Source organism: Entelurus aequoreus, linkage group LG15, assembly GCF_033978785.1.
Source record: "Entelurus aequoreus isolate RoL-2023_Sb linkage group LG15, RoL_Eaeq_v1.1, whole genome shotgun sequence".
Classification (NCBI taxonomy): domain Eukaryota; kingdom Metazoa; phylum Chordata; class Actinopteri; order Syngnathiformes; family Syngnathidae; genus Entelurus; species Entelurus aequoreus.
In genome coordinates, this window is record NC_084745.1 from 13,734,524 (window position 1) to 13,759,229 (window position 24,706).

At 39.1% G+C, this 24,706-nt stretch overlaps 1 protein-coding gene across 1 annotated transcript in view; it reads left to right on the plus strand.

Annotated features, from left to right (window-relative positions):
* Positions 1-24,706, plus strand: part of drosha (drosha ribonuclease III) — a 263,319-nt gene that overhangs the window by 154,321 nt on the left and 84,292 nt on the right. Inside the window, 2 exon segments of the mRNA XM_062020897.1 lie at positions 124-194; positions 21,696-21,740. Coding sequence (XP_061876881.1) covers positions 124-194; positions 21,696-21,740 — 116 coding nt within the window.

Below are 24,706 nucleotides of genomic sequence, written 5' to 3' on the forward strand. Positions count from 1 at the left end.
TCTTAGGTAAAACTAGGTGGGGGTTTATTTATTAAAGCATAATTTCAAGCACATACGCTGAGCTTTCGCTTGATTGAATTTTCTGCTCTTAATTAAGTCTTGATTGGTTGTTGTCTTGTGCAGGTGCTGTGTATTTAGAGGGCGGCTTGGAGGAGGCCCGGCAGCTCTTTGGAAGGCTGCTCTTCAACGGCCAGGTAATTTGAACCACTCTACTCCTCTAAAAGGGACCTATTATGTTTTTTCTCTTTTATTAAAACTCTTCTTTTTGGTCTACATAGCATGCAATGATGGCTATTTGGTCAAAAATGTGCATGGATTTTGCTGTAATGGCATATTTTCAAGCCACTTTTTGGCTGCCTCTGGAAACCAGCCTTTTTGAGAGGCGGAGTTGTTAACATGCAAATTAACCCCTCCTCACACTGACTGAATCGTTGACCATATTTGTAGTTTGAGAAAGCTACAGATGCAGAAAAATATCTTATTCCAAGTAGATTCAACTTTTGAACTGCAAAATAAATGGCAACAGCGACGGATTTTAACATCCAACCATAAGCTACAGTCAGATTTGGAGCAAAAAGGAACCAAAGAAGAAACTTCAGAAGAAAAACTTTAGATGAATGCATCTCAATGGTTCCTATGATGTCTGTCACCCCATTAATCGTATCCTTAAAATATTTTTTGGGGAAAATCATTTGTTATATACCTGGGGGTTGGTGAAGCTGTTGTTTTAAATTAGAGGTTCTAAGCTACAGGCTACACTACAAATCGAATGAACATATCTTTCAGACTTTGCCAATTTACTGTTATTACTTACATTTTCATTGTCTCCTCCAATAGTAGGCACCGACTCCGTCATTAAAATGAGCTTTTGGAAAAATCCATCTGAATATTGAAGTGGTTGGCGTACACAAAGAGATACTTCTTCCCATTTGAAAGCACATTGCTGCAAAAAGAAAAAGTTAGCCAGGAACGTTTTAGTTCTTCAGACAAGACTGGAGGTGTGTGTAGTGACCCGTATTGGTTAATACAACCAAAAACAGAGCATTTTTCATTCTTTGGGTCATACTTTGGGTACGTTGTCAGGCGGACTACGAACGCTTGTACATAAATTAAAAATAGCTGATTTACCCAAAGATTTTCGGGTACATTTCAAACATCACATCATCCGCTGATGTCACCGTTGGGGAAAATGTGGCAAATTGGGCAAATTCCAAACTGATCTTTCTGAAGGAAGGCAAGACTATTGTGTAAATATCTCAGCAATAGTTGATTTCACAAATACACAAACACAGGTACCAATAACTAAGAAAAGTTGTTTTGCAAAATGGGTCCTCTTTGAAGGGGAACTGCACTTTTTGGGGAATTTTGCCTATCGTTCACAATCATTATGAGAGTCAAGACAACAGATGCATGTATTTAATGCATTCTAACGCGTAAATATAAGTCTGCTTGCAATGGAGCCAATGGGAGATCCTCTATCCCGTCCATAAAACCCAATAAATAACCATCCAAAAAGCACCAACAATACTCTCATTTACATTTCTTGACTTGAATATTAACCAAGTATTAGTGAGATTGTTTTTGTAAGCGCTAACTCAGACAAACTATTTTGTACACAGAGCTAACAAGCTTGTGTGGTGAGCTGCTTTCTCGCCTCAGAGCTTGTGAAAGTTTATTGTAGATCCTAAATAATGCCTATACCCTGCATAGTTGAAGGATGAGGACATAATCCGACAAGTTGGTCAACTTTGGCATCCAATTTAGATCCTGAAATGGCGAGAAAGACACGGAAAGTGTTTGGTCTACGCTTGGTCTCACCCCCGTTATTCTTCGCGACGAATAAGTCGTTCTTCATCTAAATGAGAATATATGAACATCTTAGCAGTCGGGGTCCTCATGACAGCAGACCTTGTACTGTAAGTGATGTTTTATTATGTCTGTTGGCTGTCATAAAGTCTGCATTGAGTAGTAATCGGTAATGTTGAAGTAAAAAGCGAACAATGTGATGCGTTTGTGAAATCATCGTATGCTGAAAATGATCAAAATATGTAAATATTGCATGGTATTATAAATGTGCTTGTTACTACATAACAAACATACTTACATCGTGTACTGTATATAAAACCTTAATGGCAGTGTTTGGATGTTTTTTAGAGCTCTTTATAGGCAGAATAGAGCGACTCTTATCGACTCCATTGTTATCTGATTTTTGATCGCATTTATTTACTATATAGAAATACATTAAAACAAGAAAAACATTTGTGTTCTTGTCTTAAATAAGGATTGTGAATGATTGACAACATTCCAAAAACAGTAGTTTCCCTTTGAAGCAGGAGTCGCCAACCACTCGGAAGCTTGTTTATACCGGTCTGTGGGCTGCAACAAATATTCTGACACAATGAAAAAACAGTTTTTGTTTCAAAAGATCCGCCGAAAACTGAATACTTTTTTCTCATAGGAAATAATGTCAATGCAATTAATGCGTTCCATATAAACAAAAATATGAACACAAAACACATTTAATGGATGATTATAGTTCGTCATATAGAACATTTGTGAAACACATCTTGAGTGTGCACTCGATTATCGTGGGATAAAACAAAATAAACTTTCGCAAGTGATGACGCAAGACAATTAGCTGCATGATGATGACGACGGACGGCGGTGTTACGGTGACCTCGTTCAAAAGAAAAACAATGTTATGCAGAGTGGTCGCCGCAATCTTTTTTGGCGACACTGTTGCTGTAATCCTTAAAATGTTTCCTCCTCCTCTTTGTGGGAACTGAGGATTCATTGATCTTGTCTTGGCAGATAGCAGCTACCTTCCTTACCCATATCAGTGTGAAGGTTCCCCTTTTCTCAGATCGTAAGCAGTTTCCTCTGGGGCTTAGATTCTGTGCCAGAAGCCTTAGAAGGTGCAGAGCGTTTGGACACCATTGTATGGATTAAAACAAATACAAATGCTCTTTGAAAAACTATGGAGAAAACACAAGCATCAGAGCCAATATGGAGGTGGGCTGTAGCAAACAGCTCTTGAGAGGCTCCCTAAAAAATGTGTTGTAAGCATGATAATAAAGAATCTTAAATCTCAAATCTTGAATATTTGGTTTAAAGGGGTCAAATTAGGAAAAATCAACTTTTCTTACCTGTTGGCACGAGGGATGTATATCGTTAAGATTTTATCGATACGATACCCTTATCAATATTCCTTATCGATACCGGTATTTATCGGTACTCTTATCGGTACTATATGTAATTTGTGGAAATGAAGATGTGAAAAATTGCCTTTTAATTTGCATTTCTATTAGCACAAGAGGTTGGAAACCTCCAACATGATGTACTGTAACATCTCAGAACAAGGAAGTCTTTTATCAACAGCTATTTTTTAAGTCTTAAAGAAGTCAATTATGTGTGCAGTGCAAGGTAAAATGCAGTTATGTCATCTTATTGTAAAGATCCATAACAGTTTCTGTTCATTACAGTTAGACTCAGCTGGAAATAATATTTATGTATGGCATTTTACATGATATATCACATCAATTAGCAAGTTATGCGGGTCTGTATTTTGTAACAGTAGGAATTATTTGTGTTTATATTGCACACGGACATACTTGATTGACGAACCAGAACCCATATAGATTAACAGCTACTGCTGTATATGTGTGTGTGTAGTTTGTATTATAAAAATACAGTGAGCAAATGTAATGTTCGATCGTCCAGTTTGTAGTCAAGAGACAGAAGGAACTGAAACACATTTAAGCAAGATGTCTTTTAATGTCGGTCACAGTAAATGCTATTTTTCTTCAAAGCAACTTGATGGATTATAATTATACCTAAATTTTTCACTTCTTTGAGTGCATTAAGATTGGCGAGTGGATTGATCGCTATGACGAGGGTTGATAAAACGCTGTCGTGACTCGTCGTAAGTAAAGTGCGTTCACTTCAAACTGACACAGCATGTGTGACTTTGAGGAGGAACTATTGTTTGTTACAAACTTTTGTGTGGTGTTTCTTCCTTATTTGTCATTATTCAAAGATGATCTTAATGTGTAGCAGCGGCAACTGAACTGAATGTGACAGCGTGTCATAATTACGTCAGTCAGCTGGAACAAAAAATACCGATAGCAGTATCGTTAGTCCGGAATCTTCAGGGTCCTCATGGGCAGACCCTTTTAGGAACCGGTACCAAAAAATACCGGTACTCTGTATACATCCCTAGTTGGCACTCATTTTGATATATATTTAAAATCACAATAAATACTGAAAATTTGAATCGAAACCATGTAGACGTGGCAGGTATATTTATAAAACTTTTGTCTTTTTCCAAACAACCTGTTTTGAATTTCAGTGACATATTTTGTCTTAGTTACATCAGCGGATATCTCCATTCATGGTGGAGGTTTACCCAAAGAGTTTTGCGCAATCCTGCCATTTTTATTCAAACGGTCCAACATTGTATTCAATAAGTCCCTACATGCACATTCATGCTATAATTCTCCACTTTTGCCATTTCTAATAAAATGTAGTATACAGTTCTAGCCTATATCTCTCATTGGACTCGATATGGAAGTGTTAAAAACTACTACATGGCTGACGGAAGTGAGATGCAATTAAAAGTGGCGGCATGGCGTGGTGGGTAGAGCAGCCGTGCCAGAAAATTGAGGGTTGCATGTGGAGTGAATGAATGATGGGTTCTCTGTGCAGTGCTTTGAGTGTCAAGAAAAGCGCTATTGAAATCTAATCCATTATAATTATTATTAAAAGGAGTCTTGACGTGGAGGAGACAGTCAGAGAGCGTCTTGAAGATGGTCCGTAAAACATAATCCATGCAAAATGTTGACCAAAGAACCACCTATACACCAAGGAAGCATTTTAAATGTAGAAAAAAAAAATCATAATATGACTCAACAGCAGTGGAGACGTTGCCATTCCCGTCCAATTACTGGCGTAAGCCTGGCTCTTTGGCACTGACCACTACCAAAAACAAGACTCATAATGCACAGTAAAAACATGCTTCACCTGTCTCTCATTTATGTCAAACCTCACTGGTATCATCCTCTCACTGGAAAACAAACTCCAGGTTCATATTGATGCAAAGTCAAAAATAATTTAGTTTTTTTGACAGTGATTTTCCTCTGATATTTTGATTTTCTTTGTTCGAACAGCATTGCACTACTATGAGGCAAGGCTTAAGGAAGGTTAAGGCCACCACTCTAGAGCGGTTTGTTTTCAAGCATTATTAATCAAGTTAATCTTTTTTGTTGCTTCTAATTTACTCTATTCATAGTCAGAAGCAAATCATGCACATTTTAGTTTCATTCCAGAGTGAGACTATCAAATAAAACTCCACAGCCAGATGAAAGTTCCACGAGGTTGACAAGCGTTATGATTCCAGAACGCGCCTTCACAGTCAGAACGTCTGCTCTTATTATTTTAAGCAATACATCCAGACATGAAACATGCTCACATTAGCATATTTTATTTTTGATGCAGCTACTGATGTTCTTGCATTTAAAAAGCATGGCGGGTGGGGGATGTTCAAATATTCAAGCCTTTTAGAGAGACTCGTATTGTACTTGCATAATCCAACCAGATCCTATATGCAAGCGCTGTATCCAAACCTAATGCTTACTTTTGCTGGGCACTTAGAGGGGAACTGCACTTTTTTTTGGAATTTTGCCTATCGTTCACAACACTTTTAATTTTTTTTTTGTATTCTAATTCTTAGTAATCGGCTCGTTTCCAGGTGGCTTGCAATGCTGCTAATGGGACCAATCTAATGTGCCTCTAAATCACTGTGATAGTCATCCAAAAACCGCCAACAATACTTCATTCACGTTCCGTAACCCGTATAATAACCAAGCTGTTATTGTATTATCGCCTTGCTCACAGAGAAACTAGAAATGAGCATAACTTAAACACCCATATTTCGAAAAACCTCTCAAATATCGCCAAAACTTTTTTACGCTCTCATGAGATGGTTTTTCAGATGTTTCGATATTGAAATGTCACATTTACATGGCACCTAAACACCGGACCAGTGGGGCACCAATGCAGGACACCTGGGGCAGACAGGTCGTCTTAGTCTCGCTTCCGATCGGTCGGCCAGGGGGAGCGAGGTGGGTCCCTTGCTGGCAATGGACCCACATGCCTTAACAATGTGGAGGGGGCTCTTGAATCCACAATTTGTCTGTGAATTCTTTGTTCTGTGAATTCCTTCCGCGGCCTTCGTCTTCTATTGACAATCACGACAACAGCAGTAGTTGCAATTGTTATGCTTATTGTTGGAGTGTATATCAAACATGCATACAACGTAATCACAGCTCCAAAACCATGGAATAGCAAAGTGTCCATCTTCCTCAAGGTGAAGTCTCGCTGGACGAGATTTTACGAGAATTACGGCTTATGACGCAACACACCCTTTTATGGGAACACCTACAAGTCGCAAATGTACTTGTTTGAAATTTTAGAAATGTCGCTTTTATTTTGCAAAAAACTGCAATGGAAACGCAGCTATTCACACTGCTACGGCATTAGCAAGAGGAAAGCTAGCTGCTGTGCTGCGATAGGATACCAATTTGTACTAACTGAAAAATATGAACAATCATATTACAGTATCTGTAAAGTATAAGCCCACATTTCATTTGTACATTTGTTTGTGCACAGCTAGCTCGACAGTGTATGTACTAACACGCATGACGTATCGTGATCAATATTATAGTGACTTGTTCGATGGACAGTTGTCCGTTTGATCAGGCTGGCCAAAGACATTTTCAGTTGATTTTGGGTAGGTGAAAATACGTTTTTACCACCGCAGTGTTCGTCTTTTGTTGTGATGTAGGTTTTTTTTCTCCTTTCCATCGATACTATCATTGTTTGCCAGTTAGTGCAGCAGAAGCACTCCATTTATGTTGACATAGCTTGGTTCCAAGTTCCACATCTACACCATGACCAAGTCATGCCGGTCCTGACCCTCTCGGCTTCTGTCTGATCCAACGTTTCCCCTCTCTTAGGTTTCATTTGAGACTTCATTAAAGCTCTTCAGGCAAGCACTGAATTATCTTCCTTACTGAAAATGAACCAAAATCTGACTTTAAAATCCAAAGTGCGTACCGAACCGTGATTGTAAAAAAGTGCCATATTTGTGTCTTTGCAAGCAAACATTGGATTGTGTGCTGCTTTTATTCACACTTCCTTAGGCTATGTGCTTGTTTGTTGTTCCTTGGTCCACCAAAATAAACCAGCAAGACTGAAAGAAGGAAAAGTCGAAACTGCAGATGTGAAGAAAGATGAAGTGTCCGTGTGTTTGCGTGCGTGCGTGCGCGTGAGTGAGTGTGTGCGCGCGTGCGCAGTCAGTTAGGCAGTGGCGTAGCAAGACACCTACTGTTTCAGTGTGTGTGTCTGTGTGTGCGTGTGATCATTGGCCATGAATAATTGATGAATGCTTTTGTATTTGCATTTATCTTGGCCCCGCCATGTTACGAGTCAATTAAAAGGCGTGCAGCAGGTCCTCCACACGCCCCCGACAGGGCACAAAGGGTCCACCGACGTCTTTTGACCTGAAGATCTTTAAAAAGATCAGATAAAAACTTCTTTTTTTTTTTTTACTAAATATTTGAACATTTCGCTTCGTAAAACTGCTGGGCAAAATGATCATTAATTATAGATCATCCCTCCAAAAACTCAGAACAGCTCGAACATGACCGGAAGGATTTAAAGTAATCTTCTTAATTCCACTGATGTCTTTCAATTTGATCAAATTAAATGTTTTGTCTTTTTTGATTATTTTCTTTAGGGTCCAATTTTTCATTTGGACTCATTACATTTTAAATGTTGAGACATATGAACAAAGTTGCAGTTGTTTCAATGAGGAAATCTTATTCAGTCTCTTGGACTTAATTGTTAAACTCTTCAGGATGTTAATCCTTTTAAATATGAGCATTTTTTATTTTTGATGGGGATTAGCATGGTTTTACAGGGAAAAAGCCTTTTGCAGTAAGTAGTTTCATTAGGCTGACAAAACTGTCTCATGAAACTGTCTTTAGAGAGGACATTTTGTACAAAAGCCTTCTGAATTTAGAGAGCTGAAACATGCACTCACCCAATTGTAAATGGAAAGTGAATCATGCAACTACAAATAATGGCATACAGGAAGTTGATAAGGTAAAAAAGGGGTGTGCTTAAGATGGTGCCTTGAGGGACTCTGTGATGCTAATACACAAAAATAGTATACAATTTCTACTCCTGAACTCCTTGATCTTTTGCTGCCTTCTCTTGCGTCTTTTGTTGTCCTTTTACAACAAACACGCCACCACAAACACCCCAAAATACGAGCCGCGCTGCAAGCCTGTAGTGCCGAAGTTTTGCAGTACTTTTGCATCCATACAGCTTGAGGATTGAAATAGCTTGACTTTTAACCCCCCCATGCTGAATCCTCCTAACGGCTGCTCTACCGCACAAAGCAGAGAGGAGACAGATGGACACACCGAGCAGGCAACCAAAGCGGCCGGGTGGTATTGTGGGTGTGTAAGACACAATTTCTATGCTCTGTGGAAGCGCTTGAATCCGAGTGGGCCTCATTACCAAGGTAATGATATGCAACAGAGGGGTGAAATAGTCTACCTCTCCCCTCCATTAGACCCTAAGAGGAGTTCCATTTGTCAGTAGGGTTCATTCACACCTGGCTGACCAGTCCCATATCCTCCTCTTTTGTCTCTGAACAACACTGACTCACATGGCTGACCCTACCCAGAACCCTCCTATTGCCTTCTGGATTTTCTCTCCAGTCAACATAAAGTCTGCCCACTTTACAAAGTGAACCCTTTCTCTTACACTCTTTCACTCCCTAATTACTAGGAGTGTAACAATATGCCATCCATAATCACGGTTCAGGACTGTATGAACCTCAGGTTCTTGGGTCACTAAGGGTGTGAATCTTTGGGAACCTAATCATTCCATCCAATTCCTGGTGTGTGTATTTAATGCAGAACCGTTTGAACTACTGCAATGAGGTGGCGACCTGTCCAGGGTGTACCTCGCTTTCCGCCCGAATACAGCTGGAATAGGGTCCAGCACCACAGCGACCCTGAGAGGGACAAGCGGTAGAAAATAGATGGATGGATGAATGGTTTCAACACGATTTTGAATTCAAACTGATCCCGCAATGTATTAATAATTATAATGACACTTTTTTAAAACAGGTCACTGGTTAGAAAAGCTCCTTCTGGCTGCATTGAGATGGCATAAATAGCTTTTAAAAACGTGATTCATATTTAAAGTATATATATATATATATATATATATATATATATATATATATATATATATATATAGTTTTTTTTTGTTTTTTTTTTAATTATTATTATTATTATTATTATTATTATTATTATTATTCATTTAAAAAAATTTAAAGCGATTTTTGAACATTGTGACTCGATTTAGAATTGGGATGTACATCGATTTTTTTGTGCATACCATTCAGTGGATTTTTGGTGTAGTAAGCTTTTGTCTGACCCAGCTTCCATTATTTTTCAAATGAAACAAACAGCTAACTGTTGGCAGGTATTTCTCAAACAAAATTTTCCAAAAAAAAAAAAATACATCACAGCTTATGTTTATTTTTGAGAAAATAATACAATGCATACAGGTGTAACAGTAACAGTTTGAATGGTGTGAATTGATTGATGAAAGTTCATTATTGGCTGAAGACAGCATCAGAAGAATCAGAATCAGAAATTCGGGGGGTTCTGATCCGATCCGATATTCATATCCGATATTAGTCCGATATCAGTAAACATATGAAACATGGGTGTCCAAAGTGTGGCCCAGAGGCCAATTTTGGCCCACAGCTTGTTTTTCATAGGCCCTCGACAGATTGTTATAATACATTTATTTCATTATTGCTAGAAATGCTGTCAAATGATTGTTTTTTAAAATCAGGTTAATTGCACTTTTAAGATTTTGGATTAGACATAATTAATCGAAAGTATTACTAGTTGTATTACTTGCCTGCATGATTTCAATTAACTTAAAAAACACCCCAATATTTGGACACAAATGCAGTTTTATTGTTAGAAAAGATTAGAATGTAAAGTAGCATGTGATTAATAGCTAGAGTGGATGTTTAGTTCAGCTAGTGTACCATTTATTGACATACAATGGTTTGCGTTCAGCATATTTTAATGTACAAAAGGTATCAAAGGGGCATCTTTCTAGTTTTATGAATGCGACCCTCGGTGGAAAAAGTTAGGACAACCCCGGTCTAAAATCTTTGATGCACACAGTCGTGTAGCGTGTGTACTTGTGCAAAGCTGGACAACCAGTTAATATCGATCTACATATCCTCCAATAAGAAAACAAGGTTGGTCTTTTCTTCTATTTTAGTCAAGTCATTTACAAAAGGTAAACATGCTAGGCTATAGACTACTAGCTAAACACAACAGCACACAAGCCAGAAGTAGTTTGTGTTCCTATTTGAACAATATTGCAGTCTAAAACATGTTTGTCAGTATAAACAATCATAATTGCATATTCTGCATAAAGAAGCATATTAGAACGTATCCGGTAACAAACGTGTTCACATCATTCAATTTACTGCGTCATGAGCTTTACTTAAGGTGTTACAGTGGAACCTTGATATACAAATTAATTTAGTTCTTGAACAGGGTTCTTGATAGAACCGTCTGTTTTTCCATCCATCCATCTTCTTCCGCTTATCCGGCTCATTTCAGCCGCTTGTACCTGCAATCTGGTCCTTTCGGTCATAACCCAAAGCTTCTGACCATAGGTGAGGATGGGAATCTAGATTGACTGGTATATTGATAGCTTTGCCTTCCGGCTCAGCTCCTTCTTTACCATAAAGGATTGTTACAGGGTCCACATCACTGCAGACGCCGCACCGATCCGCCCGTTGATCTCACGATGCACTCTTCCCTCACTCGTTAACAAGACTCCTAGGTACTTGAACTCTTCCACTTGGGGCAAGATCTCCTTCCCAACCCGGAGATGGCACTCCACCCTTTTCTGGGCGAGAACCATGGACTCAGACTTGATTTTCATCCCAATCGCTTCACACTCGGCTGCGAACCGATCCAGTGAGAGCTAAAACGAAATATGGGGCTATTTGCGCTTCAAAACTATCGGTAAATGTGACGCTTTACACAGCGCCGCGCTGCTTTAAAACATGCCTCGCCAAAGGTGGAAATACAGTTTTCTTCAAACTTAGGTAAACATTTAAATAACTAGCGTAGACAGCACATACTAAAATGCCCAAATAAGTATGCACGTCAATCTGTAAAGACACAAATAGCTCAGTGTAAAATAAAATAAAAAGACTATATGGAATGGATTTCTGCTGTATTTCAGAATATAGTGGAGCTTTGATTTTTAAACCCCCCTCTTTGTGAAATTTTCAAATTTAGAAAACTTTTAGATTGAGCCAAATATGCCTCCATGGACGAACCATGTCTCTGTTTCATTTTGTGTCCCGCCTGCAGGCAAAAAGCAGTCCTCCGTACACTACTTGTCACTTCTCAGTGCTTCAGCATGTGTGCCTTTTCTGTTTTTTTCACCTTTTGACAAACGTTGTCCATTTTACTAACTCCATATGAGTCCCAAAAAGACAACAGACCAGCGTGGAAAGAAGATAGGAATCTCTGTCGAGTAAAAACAAAAAAATAATACTATTTGCAAGGAGTACATTAATGCCGCTCACAAGTATTGTATAATCAACGAAGCAAATTTCGTACAACCAACAACTTTTATAAATAAATGATAAATGGGTTATACTTGTATAGCGCTTTTCTACCTTCAAGGTACTCAAAGCGCTTTGACAGTATTTCCACATTCACCCATTCACACACACATTAGCACACTGATGGCGGGAGCTGCCATGCAAGGCGCTAACCAGCAGCCATCAGGAGCAAGGGTGAAGTGTCTTGCCCAAGGACACAACGGCGTGACTAGGATGGTAGAAGGTGGGGATTGAACCCCAGTAACCAGCAACCCTCTGATTGCTGGCACGGCCACTCTACCAACTTCGCCAACTTTTGATTGTTATGAGACCGGACTTTTCTGAAAAAAATGCCAAAGCAGACTTATTTTACAGTTGAGAGAAGACCTACCTAACACAGACACAGCCCCTCCTCCAACCCCATTGTTCTCCCGCTATCTGCTGCTTTCTCAACATATCTTTCACCAATGTTAATGCAAGAAGGATTTTTGTGATTTCTGATGTGAGAGCACCATAGTGACTTCTGTGTGTGTGCTTTAGGGTTGTCCCAATACCAATATTTTAATACCACTACCAAGATGTATTACGATACTTTTCAAAATAGAGGGACCACAAAAATGACATTATTGGCTTCATTTTAACAGAAAGTCTTACGATAGATCAAACATATGTTTCCTTTTGCACTCAAAGAACAATTTTTAAAGATTAAAATTTAAATTACAAGACTTTAAACACGTTAGGCTTTTATTATTACAGTCATAGAACAATTTACAAGTGTATGTATTAGGGCTGTGAATCTTTGGGTGTCCCACGATTCAATTCAATATCGATTCTTGGGGTCACGATTCGATTCAAAATCGATTTTTTTTTTTCAATTCAACACGATTCTCGATTCAAAAACGATTTTTTCCCGATTCAAAAGGATTCTCTATTCATTTAATACATAGGATTTCAGCAGGATCTACCCCAGTCTGCTGACACGCAAGCAGAGTAGTAGATTTTTGTAAAAAGCTTTTATAATTGTAAAGGACAATGTTTTATCAACTGAGTGCAATAATGTAAATTTGTTTTAACTATTAAATGAACCAAAAATATGACTTATTTTATCTTTGTGAAAATATTGGTGTTGTCAAGCTTATGAGATGCGATGCAAGTGTAAGCCACTGTGACACTATTGTTTTTTATTTTTATTTTTTATAAATGTCTAATGATAATGTCAATGAGGGATTTTTAATCACTGCTATGTTGAAATTGTAACTAATATTGATACTGTTGTTGATAATATTCATTTTTGTTTCACTACTTTTGGTTTGTTCTGTGTCGTGTTTGTGACTCCTCAATTGCTCTGTTTATTGCAGTTCTGAGTGTTGCTGGGTCGGGTTTGGTTTTGGAATTGGATTGCATTGTTATGGTATTGCTGTTTATTGTTTTGTTGGATTGAATAATTAAAACAAAAAAAAAAAAATTAAATAAATAAAAAAAAAAGTTTTACATTTTTAAAAATGAGAATCGATTCTGAATCGCACAACGTGAGAATCGCAATTCACATTCGAATCGATTTTTTCCCACATCCCTAGTATGTATTAAATATAGTCTGCCATAATCTAGGATTAGGTTGGAATAGAATATAAAGCTTTATTGACATTGTATTAAAGGTGCTGTTTGCAACTTCCTCACAGTAACATGTTATAAAGCAAAAAATATAGCAAGAACACCACTGGCGAGCTTGTTACCATTGGTGGTTTAACAGAGCAGTTCCTTAATGTGTATAGTGTGGAAAGTCGGTGTGCCTCTCCATCGTACCGAATGTTTCACACTAAGCAAATCTGATAATGAACACATGTACCATACTATATTATGCATGGACTGCATAAGTTCTATCTATTCTTCTCCTTTCAGCACATCACCATTTTTTGTTTCCAAACAGTCAGGGTACAATTTAGCTTTACTGCAAAAAAAAAAAAACCCTTGGCAGAAACGAGAGATGGTAATTTGCTAATGACTGCACAGTGTAGGTTAATAAAGCCTCAGAAGAGAGAGAAAGAGAGACTGACAGCCTCCTCTTCAGGGCGGGGGGTGCTCCAATGCACCATTCCAACTGTAGTAATATGTGATATTGGAGAGATGATGTTAATGCCACCGTGCAGTCCTCAGGGAAGTCCCTCTGTGGAGGAGCAATCATCATCCTGATGAATTCGCTTTTTAATGCCCATTGGCTAATCCTCCTACTTTTGATTAACTCACAGAAAGTTTTCTTTGACAACAGAGATGGTCACCATGGCACTTCTTGAACTAAGGCTCAATCCCTTGTCTTAGTCCTTAACACTTAGTTTTGTGCGTTTACGTCCATCAAGTGGTGTCCAATTTCTCTGCAGGTAAGAAGGAAGGGCCAAGTGTTAGGGCCGCACAGCCCTCGAAATGAAGTGAGCTTACAGACCTCCCTAGATATCGACTTGGAAAATACATTTTCCAAATTACACTATATGCCTGTTAAAAACGATGGTATAAAACAAAGAGAAGCCTACAAATGTGAGGAATAAGCCTAATTATTGACAACATGGTTTTGTTCAGATGTTCATTTGCTAACTCCATGTAAATATTGTCTGTTTTTTAATTGTTAATATTTTTTTCCCTTGATAAATCGATCAAGTTCCAGCATATTTTAGTAAAATAGCTGTAACTATTGTCTTAGTCCTTAACACTTAGTTTTGTGCGTTTACGTCCATCAAGTGGTGTTTAATTTCTCTGCAGGTAAGAAGGAAGGGCCAAGTGTTAGGGCCGCACAGCCCTCAAAATGAAGTGAGCTTACAGACCTCCCCAGATATCGACGTGGAAGATACATTTTCCAAATTACACTATATGCCTGTTAAAAACGATGGTATAAAACAAAGAGAAGCCTACAAATGTGAGGAATAAGCCTAATTATTGACAACATGGTTTTGTTCAGATGTTCATTTGCTAACTCCATGTAAATATTGTCTATTTTTTAATTGTTAATATTTTTTCCCCTTGATAAAACGATCAAGTTCCTGCATATTTTAGTAAAATAGCTGTAACTATATTATCTTTTTAGCTGTGTAGATAGAATAACCAGCACAGCTACATAAGCCATGTTTTCAATTGTGTGTTTTAACCACTCGTTACAACAAGCTAGCAACACGGTTGAAGCTACCGTAGGTTATTGCTTAAGAATACTGCGTTGCTTGTTTGTATCTGCCTTATCAGTAATGGGACATGATACACGTTTGTGAAAAGTCTGTTCATTCATTCTTTGCCATTGGTTTGTGTCTGTAAACACATGTGAGACCAATGTATAACAGATGCATTTTTTCCACGAGGACACGCGTCAATGATCCGCTAAAGAAACGACAAGTTTCGTTTTCTCGCTGTAGAGCGGTGAAAGAAAAAAAGAGCCCAAAGAAAGCCAAACATCCTGTGCAATGGCACCTTGGAAGTGAAAAAACATTTATCGCATCTGCTTTACGTCATTGTCGGCAAATGGCGAGGGTTGATGACGTAGCAAGACTCAAGCGACGTCCGATTTCCCAGGGACGTATTTTCAACACTTTGGATTGAGCCAAAATGCAGACATTTGTTCATACAGATCTGGCATTAAAGGATTTTGTAGATCCTAATTTTTCACTTTTACTTTCACTTAATAACGTAACATATTTTTAAAGATAACATTCACTGGCAGTGAATTCTGCACTGACCTCAACTTGTTCACACTGCAGGTCAATTCCGATTTTTTTTTACCTATATGTGACCTGTAACTGATTTTTTTCATGTCAAAGTAACCAGTACAATTTTGAATGTTTCAAATCCGACCCAGGCCTCTTTTGTGTGTGTGGTTATAAATCAGATATACAGTATATTTGATTTGAGTCTGAACACTCCTGTCACGTTCATCCGACAAATACAATGCAAAAACTGAACTCTAAGTAGGATTAAATACTGTATCTCATATAAGGGTGATATTTGCTTATTTTCTGTCTAATAAGATAATTATTCTCACTAAGCAGATTTTATGTTAGTCTTTTGCTTGTTTTAAGGATTTGGGTCCTAAATGATCTCAGTAAGATATTACAGCTTGTATCTGAGATTTTATGACCTATATTGAGTAAAACACGCTTGAAACTAGAATATCAACTGTTGCAAAGCTGTGTCATCAACACTCACAAGTATAAAACTACTTTTTTAAAGTAATTTCTTATTTCAAGCATGAAAAAAAAAAAATCATGATTTTGACACAATTGTGTCTCATAATTAAAACAGATGACAGCCAAATGGACTTTGCTGTTTTATTTTCAATGAAACAATAGAAAATACGTACTCATAAAGTAGTACAGTTGGCACAGTACAGTAAACTTAATATTTAAACATTTAAAATGTGACATTTCAAACAATTTTAACAGAAATAGTTCATGCACATTCAGATAAATTCCTCAAAATTACAATTAAAGGCCTACTGAAACCCACTACTACCGACCACGCAGTCTGATAGTTTATATATCAATGATGAAATCTTAACATTATAACACATGCCAATACGGCCGGGTTAACTTATAGAGTGACATTTTAAATTTGCCGCTAAACTTTCGGTTCGAAACGCCTCTGAGGATGACGTATGCGCGTGACGTAGACCGGCGAACATGGGTATGCCTTCCACATTGAAGCCAATACGAAAAAGCTCTGTTTTCATTTCATAATTCCACAGTATTCTGGACATCTGTGTTCGTGAATCTGTTGCAATCATGTTCATTGCATTATGGAGAAGGAAGCTGAGCAAGCAAAGAAGAAAGTTGTCGGTGCGAAATGGACGTATTTTTCGAACGTAGCCAGCAACAACAGTACACAGCCGGCGCTTCTTTGTTTACATTCCCGGAAGATGCAGTCAAGATGGAAGAACTCGGATAACAGAGACTCTAACCAGGATGACTTTTGACTTCGATACACAGACACCTGTAGAGAACTGGGACAACACAGACTCTTACCAGGATTACTTTGATTTGGATGACAAAGACGCAGATGTGCTACTGTGAGTATGCAGCTTTGGCTTCTAAACATTTGATCGCTTGACCGTATGTGCGCAACTTTTTTTTGCGTATGTACGTAACTTTTTAAAAATATATAAGCTTTATGAACCTTGGGTTAGGTGAACGGTCTTTTGGGCTGAGTGATTGTGTGTGTTGATCAGGTGTTTGAATTGTATTGGCGTGTTCTATGGAGCTAGGAGCTAGCATAGGAGCTAGAAGCTAGCGTAACAAACACGCAGGTGTTTTTATGCAGGATTAATTTGTGGCATATTAAATATAAGCCTGGTTGTGTTGTGGCTAATAGAGTATATATATGTCTTGTGTTTATTTACTGTTGTAGTCATTCCCAGCTGAATATCAGGTCACCCCCGGCTCTCACAGCATCTTCCCTATCTGAATAGCTTCAACTCCCCACTAGTCCTTCACTTGCACTTTACCCATCCACAAATCTTTCATCCTCGCTCAAATTAATGGGGAAATTGTCGCTTTCTCGGTCCGAATCTCTCTCACTTCATGCGGCCATCATTGTAAACAATAGGGAACTTTGCGTATATGTTCAACTGACTACGTCACGCTACTTCCGGTAGGGGCAAGCCTTTTTTTTATCAGATACCAAAAGTTGCAATCTTTATCGTCGTTGTTCTATACTAAATCCTTTCAGCAAAAATATGGCAATATCGCGAAATGATCAAGTATGACACATAGAATAGATCTGCTATCCCCGTTTAAATAAAAAAAATTCATTTCAGTAGGCCTTTAAAACAATTTTGGCCGGGGGCCGGGCTGTATATATGCGCACTAATTGACTGAAAGAGCACGCACTTGGCGCAATGATATCATGTTATCGACAATATGATTTGCCTGAGCGGCTAGGGGACCCAGAGAGTAACAGGCGGTTGCCTTGTTGTCTTTCCATTAAGAACAATAAATAATTTTTTAGTATACGTTTGCTGGTTTCAAGAAATGTAATGCCGAGCGCATATCATTATGTCAAGATAATGGCACTAGCATTTACTTAATTTAAGAATATTTTTCAACATATTTCTACCAAGAAAAGTGCACTTGTTATTAATGAGAATATACTTATTTTAAGGTATTTTTGGTGTTCATTGAGGTTAGCTAATTTTACTTGTTTTGGAAAGTCTTGACAAGCCAAATTTTATTGTTCTATTGGCAGATAATTTTGCTTAGTTCAAATAAAATACCCCTAATTTTTGTATTATTTTTTCTTGTTTTTGAACACTGACTTTTTGCTGTGTACATCATCAAATAGCATTAAGCGTCATAGTATTTTGCCAAAATCGACGGTTGCAAAATAAATAGTTGACAAATAAGTACAGATGTTAGGAACTCATGTCAGTGTTTCACCACTCCTGCCTGCGACTGTTCGCCCACACGCTCTTCGGAACAGACGTCTAAGCAAAAGTTCCGCAAACTGCGTTAGCCAAAATGCTTGTCCCCTTCTTTTCTTAATTTTGTACATGCACTAATTAGGTTCCGAAAATGTTGACTTTGATTGCACAAAATCCTACTTGAATTGAAGCCATGTTTACTTCTGTAAACACTGCAGCACGTGTAACGTCATGATGTCATGTCTGCATGTGGTTCAGTTCGCCTTCACATTAGACATGGCATTTTTTTTGTAATGTAAACGACCAGATAAAAAGATCAGATTTGACCAAAAAATCTGAATTAGACATCCCACCCCGCACTGTGAATGTAGTCAAAAGCTGTCCTTTTCGCCTTATTTGTTCGCCATGTCTTGGTTGTCGTAATAGGATGTGAATAGGTAACATGCGCTTGCATCCACTCGCCATTGTCTCCTTCTTCCAACCCCCACAAAGATGTCGCCAGAGCTCCAGATCCAGTGAAAGACATTGGCAGAGCTGAAATTACTTTTCACCTTGATCATTTACTGACAGGAGACTCGGTTTTGGCCCTCTGGGCCGACTTTTATGTGGGTATTGATCAGCAAGGCTATCTCCTATCGACTCCTCGGCCGCGCTACTACATTTGATGGATTGATTGGCAGCGCGCAACCAGAGACCAATTTGTCAGGGAGCATCGGACCTTGTCAGAGAGGAGCACCATTATGTCCTCATCATGGATGGCCCTCGGTCCCTCAAGTATAGTGTTGCCTATTCACGCTTGGCGCCGGATCCCTGTGCATCTGCACGGCTGAGCCCAGAATCCCTCATCGCTGATTAAAGCCTTCTTTTACTGAAGCCCACCTCTACATGGAGTCCAGTTTCATTTTGCTTTTAATTCCCCTTCCCATTAAGGATGCCATTTCAATGTACATGCTTGTTTCTTATTTTTTCTGTCTGGCAAAGAGACGCGTCTGGCGACTGCAGATGATTTGTTCACTCTGTAATTACACCAGTCTTGTGTTGGGAGAGAGACACTGGGAAAAAAAACATGTTATTCTTAAATCCCCACTCCATGCCGGCTTAGTCTTTGTCTGCCTCGTGTTAGGGAATAATTGAAACATTAGCTGTTGGAGTCCACACCACCACTTCATTAGGCACACCTACGTAATCAATCTCGAGTCTTCTGGCTCGTGTTACAGCAGGCACTTTGAATGCTGACATTATTGCGCACTCCTGGGATCTGAGGTGGGCGTGTTAAGCTGCATTTGCACTTCGGTACTCTGGTCTGGACCAAAAATAAACTAAAAAAAGATATTTGATGTGCATTTGTGGTTCTATTAGCACTTTCACTGATTTGTGTTAGTCATGGGAACAAAGGCTGCGCAGTAAGAACATACAAGTGTTGAAATGTATTTCGATAATTTTCAAAATAAAGGGGACCACAAAAAAAAGTAATCATTGGCTTTACTTTAACAGAAAATATGATACATTAAACACGTTTCTTATTGCAATCAAAGAACAATATTGGCATGAAATAACAGTGAACATACTCGACAACTTATTTTTTTGTCGTAAGTAAGCAAACGGGTTACAATGGCTCTTAAAGGCCTACTGAAACCCACTACTACCGACCACGCAGTCTGATAGTTTATACATCAATGATGAAATCTTAACATTGCAACACATGCCAATACGGCCGGGTTAACTTATAAAGTGCAATTTTAAATTTCCCGCTAAACTTCCGGTTGAAAACGTCTATGTATGATGACGTTTGCGCGTGACGTCAATGGTTGAAACGGAAGTATTTGGACACATTGTATCACAATACAAACAGTTCTGTTTTCATCACAAAATTCCACAGTATTCTGGACATCTGTGTTGGTGAATCTTTTGCAATTTGTATAATGAACAATGGAGACAGCAAAGAAGAAAGCTGTAGGTGGGATCGGTGTATTAGCGGCTGGCTGCAGCAATTCAACCAGGAGGACTTTGAGGATAGCAGACGCGCTATCCGACGCTAGCCGCCGACCGCATCGATGATCGGGTGAAGTCCTTCGTCGCGCCGTCGATCGCTGGAACGCAGTTGAGCACGGGTGTTGATGAGCAGATGAGGGCTGGCGTAGGTGGAGCGCTAATGTTTTTATCATAGCTCTGACGAGGTCCCGTAGCTTAGTTAGCTTCAATGGCGTCGTTAGCAACAGCCTTGCCAGGCTTCGACAGGCGGCACAGCATTAACCATGTATTTACAGGTCCAGTGTTTGGTTCGGTGTCTCCTGATAGTAGTATTGTTGATCTGCTGTCTATCCTTCCAGTCAGGGGCGTATTTCTTTTGTTTCTATCTGCATTTAAGCACGATGCTATCACTTTAGCTCCGTAGCTAAAGTGCTTCACCGATGTATTGTCGTGGAGATAAAAGTCACTGTGAATGTCCATTTCGCGTTCTCGACTCTCATTTTCAAGAGAATATAGTATCCGAGGTGGTTCAAAATACAAATCCGTGATCCACAATAGAAAAAAGAGAAAGTGTGGAATCCAATAAGCCCTTTTACCTAAGTTACGGTCAGAGCGAAAAAAGATACGTCCTGCACTGCACTCTAGTCCTTCACTCTCACGTTCCTCATCCACAAATCTTTCATCCTCGCTCAAATTAACGGGGTAACCGTCGCTTTCCCGGTCCGAATCGCTCTCGCTGCTGGTGTAAACAATGGGGAAATGTGAGGAGCCCTTCAACCTGTGACGTCACGCTACTTCCGGTACAGGCAAGGCTTTTTTTTATCAGCGACCAAAAGTTGCGAACTTTATTGTCGATGTTCTCTACTAAATCCTTTTAGCAAAAATATGGCAATATCGCAAAATGATCAAGTATGACACAGAATGGATCTGCTATCCCCGTTTAAATAAAAACATTTCATTTCAGTAGGCCTTTAATTTGGCTGCTGACGTATACAGTAACAATGTTGTCATTTCTGATTATTTTGGGTAATGACTTCAGTGTGGCACACTCACTGGCTCTATTGACAATGTGATGTTCTTTCATAATGGCGCCATCTGATGATTAAAAAAGCGACGACAGTTGACTTGCAAGTAGACCTAGACCCATCTCTCAAGCGGTCTTGGTCTTGTTTGATGCATAATATAATAACATAATCGAATAATAATGAATCGAATAACCGGGTTCACACTTACAGCACACATGACGAGTGTGAACACATCCTTAGTTTCAATTTTGACTGCACTGCCAGAAATCCAGGAGAACGTTTAGTTGTGTGAGTACATACAGTTTGTGTGTAGTATTACATGTGCTTGGTGGTCGGTGTGGTTTCGCTCTCATAGGTCTAGAAAAAAAACAATGGTTTTCAAATGCTCCAGGCAACATCGGTTTAGTTTAGCTATCTGTTTGTGTGCTGCTCCCAGACTAGGAAGCGTTTACTCAAACGTATCGACTACTTTCATTAATTTTTCACCGGCTCCTGCAGGGCCAGGAGCTAGCAGGTGCCAGTTGGCCGGCTGGAGAATGTGATTGATGATTTGACATATTAACATTTATTCTCGTTGCAGGACCTGCGGGACGTCTGGCTCAACTACCCGTCGCACCCTCTGCAGGTTGGTTGTCTTATTATCTGGTCATGTACATGTCATCGTCGTTTGTTTCAGACATACTTAACAAGTTTCGTTATTTTCTAATCTTAATTGAAAGAATATCACATGTTCAACAGTACCCATTCTCCATCCCTCTGCAATTACTGTTCACTTCCCATGTTGAATTGTTACCATTGTTTAAAGGAAAAAGATTGTGTAGCAAGTGATGAAGAAAAAGAAAAAAACATAGTTCCAAGATGCTAACCTCTAACCCTGGATTTCCACTGGATTCGGAGAAGCTGCGGCCATTAGCATTCAGGCATGTGAAATGTCCGCGAAAACGCGTAAATCCGTGTTTTTAAGCATATAAGCAACGCTCCTTCAACATTTGCAAAAATCTCTTGTGGATGTACTACCTGTCTGTGGTTGCCAATTTCTGTTCTACTCGGTAGTGTGCTGGAGGGGGGGTGGGGGTGGCACATCTAAGAAGGACCGCTCCAGACTGGAGAAACTGATCAGGCGGGCCGGCTCTACGATCGGAATCAAACTGGACTCACTGGTGACGGTGGCAGAGAAGAGGACTGTGGAAGAACAAGTGAGCATCATGCCTGATGCCAGTCACCCTCTGCATAGCGTTATCAGTAGCCAGAGGAGCCTGTTCAGTGCTAGACTGCTTCATCCCAAGTGCAGGACCAATAGACTCAAAAACTCCTTTGTTCCACACGCCATCAGACTGTAATACTCCTCTCTGGGGGGGGGGTACTAAGATGACAGGGGATGCAAAACAATAATTATTTATATATACTAGGGATGTCCGATAATATCGGACTGCCGATATTATCGGCCGATAAATGCTTTAAAATGTAATAACAGAAATTATCGGTATCGGTTTCAAAAAGTAAAATTTATTCCTTTGCATGCCGGCCCAGCCACATAATATCTACGGCTTTTCACAAACACAAGTGAATGCAAGGCATACTTGGTCAACAGCCATACAGGCCACACTGAGGGTGACCATATAAACAACTTTAACACTGTTACGAATATGCGCCACACTGTGAACCCACACCAAACAAGAATGACAAACACATTTTGGGAGAACAAATACCCAGAACCCCTTGCAGCACTAACTCTTCCGGGATGCTACAATATACACCCCCCGCTACATATAAAGGTAGTATGTGGTATGGTCTTTATTGTCATTGCACAAGTACAACAAAACTTTGTTTTCAGCACAAACCACCACAACAAAAGGTAATATGTATTGTACAAATGTAGCCAATTGCAGGAAATATAGTCCACATTTTCAGAATTTTTTTCCGGGGTTTGTGTGGCAGCACTTTGTGCCGATAGAGGTTTTCCTTTTTTTTCTCGTGAGTTTTAATTTTTTTTCCCTCAAAGGGTGCCTGAGCGTCAACTTTGTGTAGTTTAAAAAAAAAAAACATGAGTATACGAACAAGGCTTACAGTGTGATGGAAAAAAATATTTAGTTTTGAAAATAAACGTAATGATAAAATACATATTCTACTGTAATAACAAACAAAATACGACAAATTATTCTGTGACAAATGACAATTACACAAAATTGTTCATTAACATTTTCAAATATAAATGAAAAGTATGACTTTTTTTAAATGTATAGAAATTATATATGCTAAGGGCTCAAAAGTACAACTACATCAGCCAAATGCAAGTACAAGCAAGTCAAGTAGAACTGTACATTGTGAAGTGAATTATATTTATATAGCGCTTTTCTCTAGTGACTTAAAGCGCTTTACATAGTAAACCATCTAAGTAACATTTTAACCAGTGTGGGTGGCACTGGGAGCAGGTGGGTAAAGTGTCTTGCCCAAGGACACAACGGCAGTGACTAGGATAGCAGAAGCGGGTATCGAACCCTCAAGTTGTTGGCACGGCTGGCACGCCGCGCCATACATTTTTCAACCATCAACTATAACAATTAACTATAATTTTGCAGACAATTAGGCACATCTTTTTTTAGGAAGGATAGGCAAAATTTCTGACTAATCACCGTGTCTCCAGCTGTGGAGAACAATAATAATAATACTAGATTTTATTTGTAAAAGCATTTACGTTGAACAAATTTTATCTAAAAAACAACAACGCTAGAACCACAAATAGCTGCCCCCAACAAGTAAAATACAAACCCCGTTTCCATATGAGTTGGGAAATTGTGTTAGATGTAAATATAAACGGAATACAATGATTTGCAAATCCTTTTCAACCCATATTCAATTGAATGCACTACAAAGACAAGATATTTGATGTTCAAACTCATAAACTTTTTTTTTTTTGCAAATAATAATTAACTTAGAATTTCATGGCTGCAACACGTGCCAAAGTAGTTGTGAAAGGGCATGTTCACCACTGTGTTACATGGCCTTTCCTTTTAACAACACTCAGTAAACGTTTGGGAACTGAGGAGACACATTTTTTAAGCTTCTCAGGTGGAATTCTTTCCCATTCTTGCTTGATGTACAGCTTAAGTTGTTCAGCAGTCCGGGGCTCTCCGTTGTAGTATTTTAGGCTTCATAATGCACCACACATTTTTAACGGGAGACAGGTCTGGACTACAGGCAGACCAGTCTAGTACCCGCACTCTTTTACTATGAAGCCATGTTGACGTAACACGTAGCTCGGCATTGTCTTGCTGAAATAAGCAGGGGCGTCCATGGTAACGTTGCTTGGATGGCAACATATGTTGCTCCAAAACCTGTATGTACCTTTCAGCATTAATGGCGCCTTCACAGATGTGTAAGTTACCCATGTCTTGGGCACTAATACACCCCCATACCATCACAGATGCTGGCTTTTCAACTTTGCGCCTATAACAATCCGGATGGTTCTTTTCCTCTTTGGTCTGGAGGACACGACGTCCACAGTTTCCAAAAACAATTTGAAATGTGGACTCGTCAGATCACAGAACACTTTTCCACTTTGTATCAGTCCATCTTAGATGAGCTCAGGCC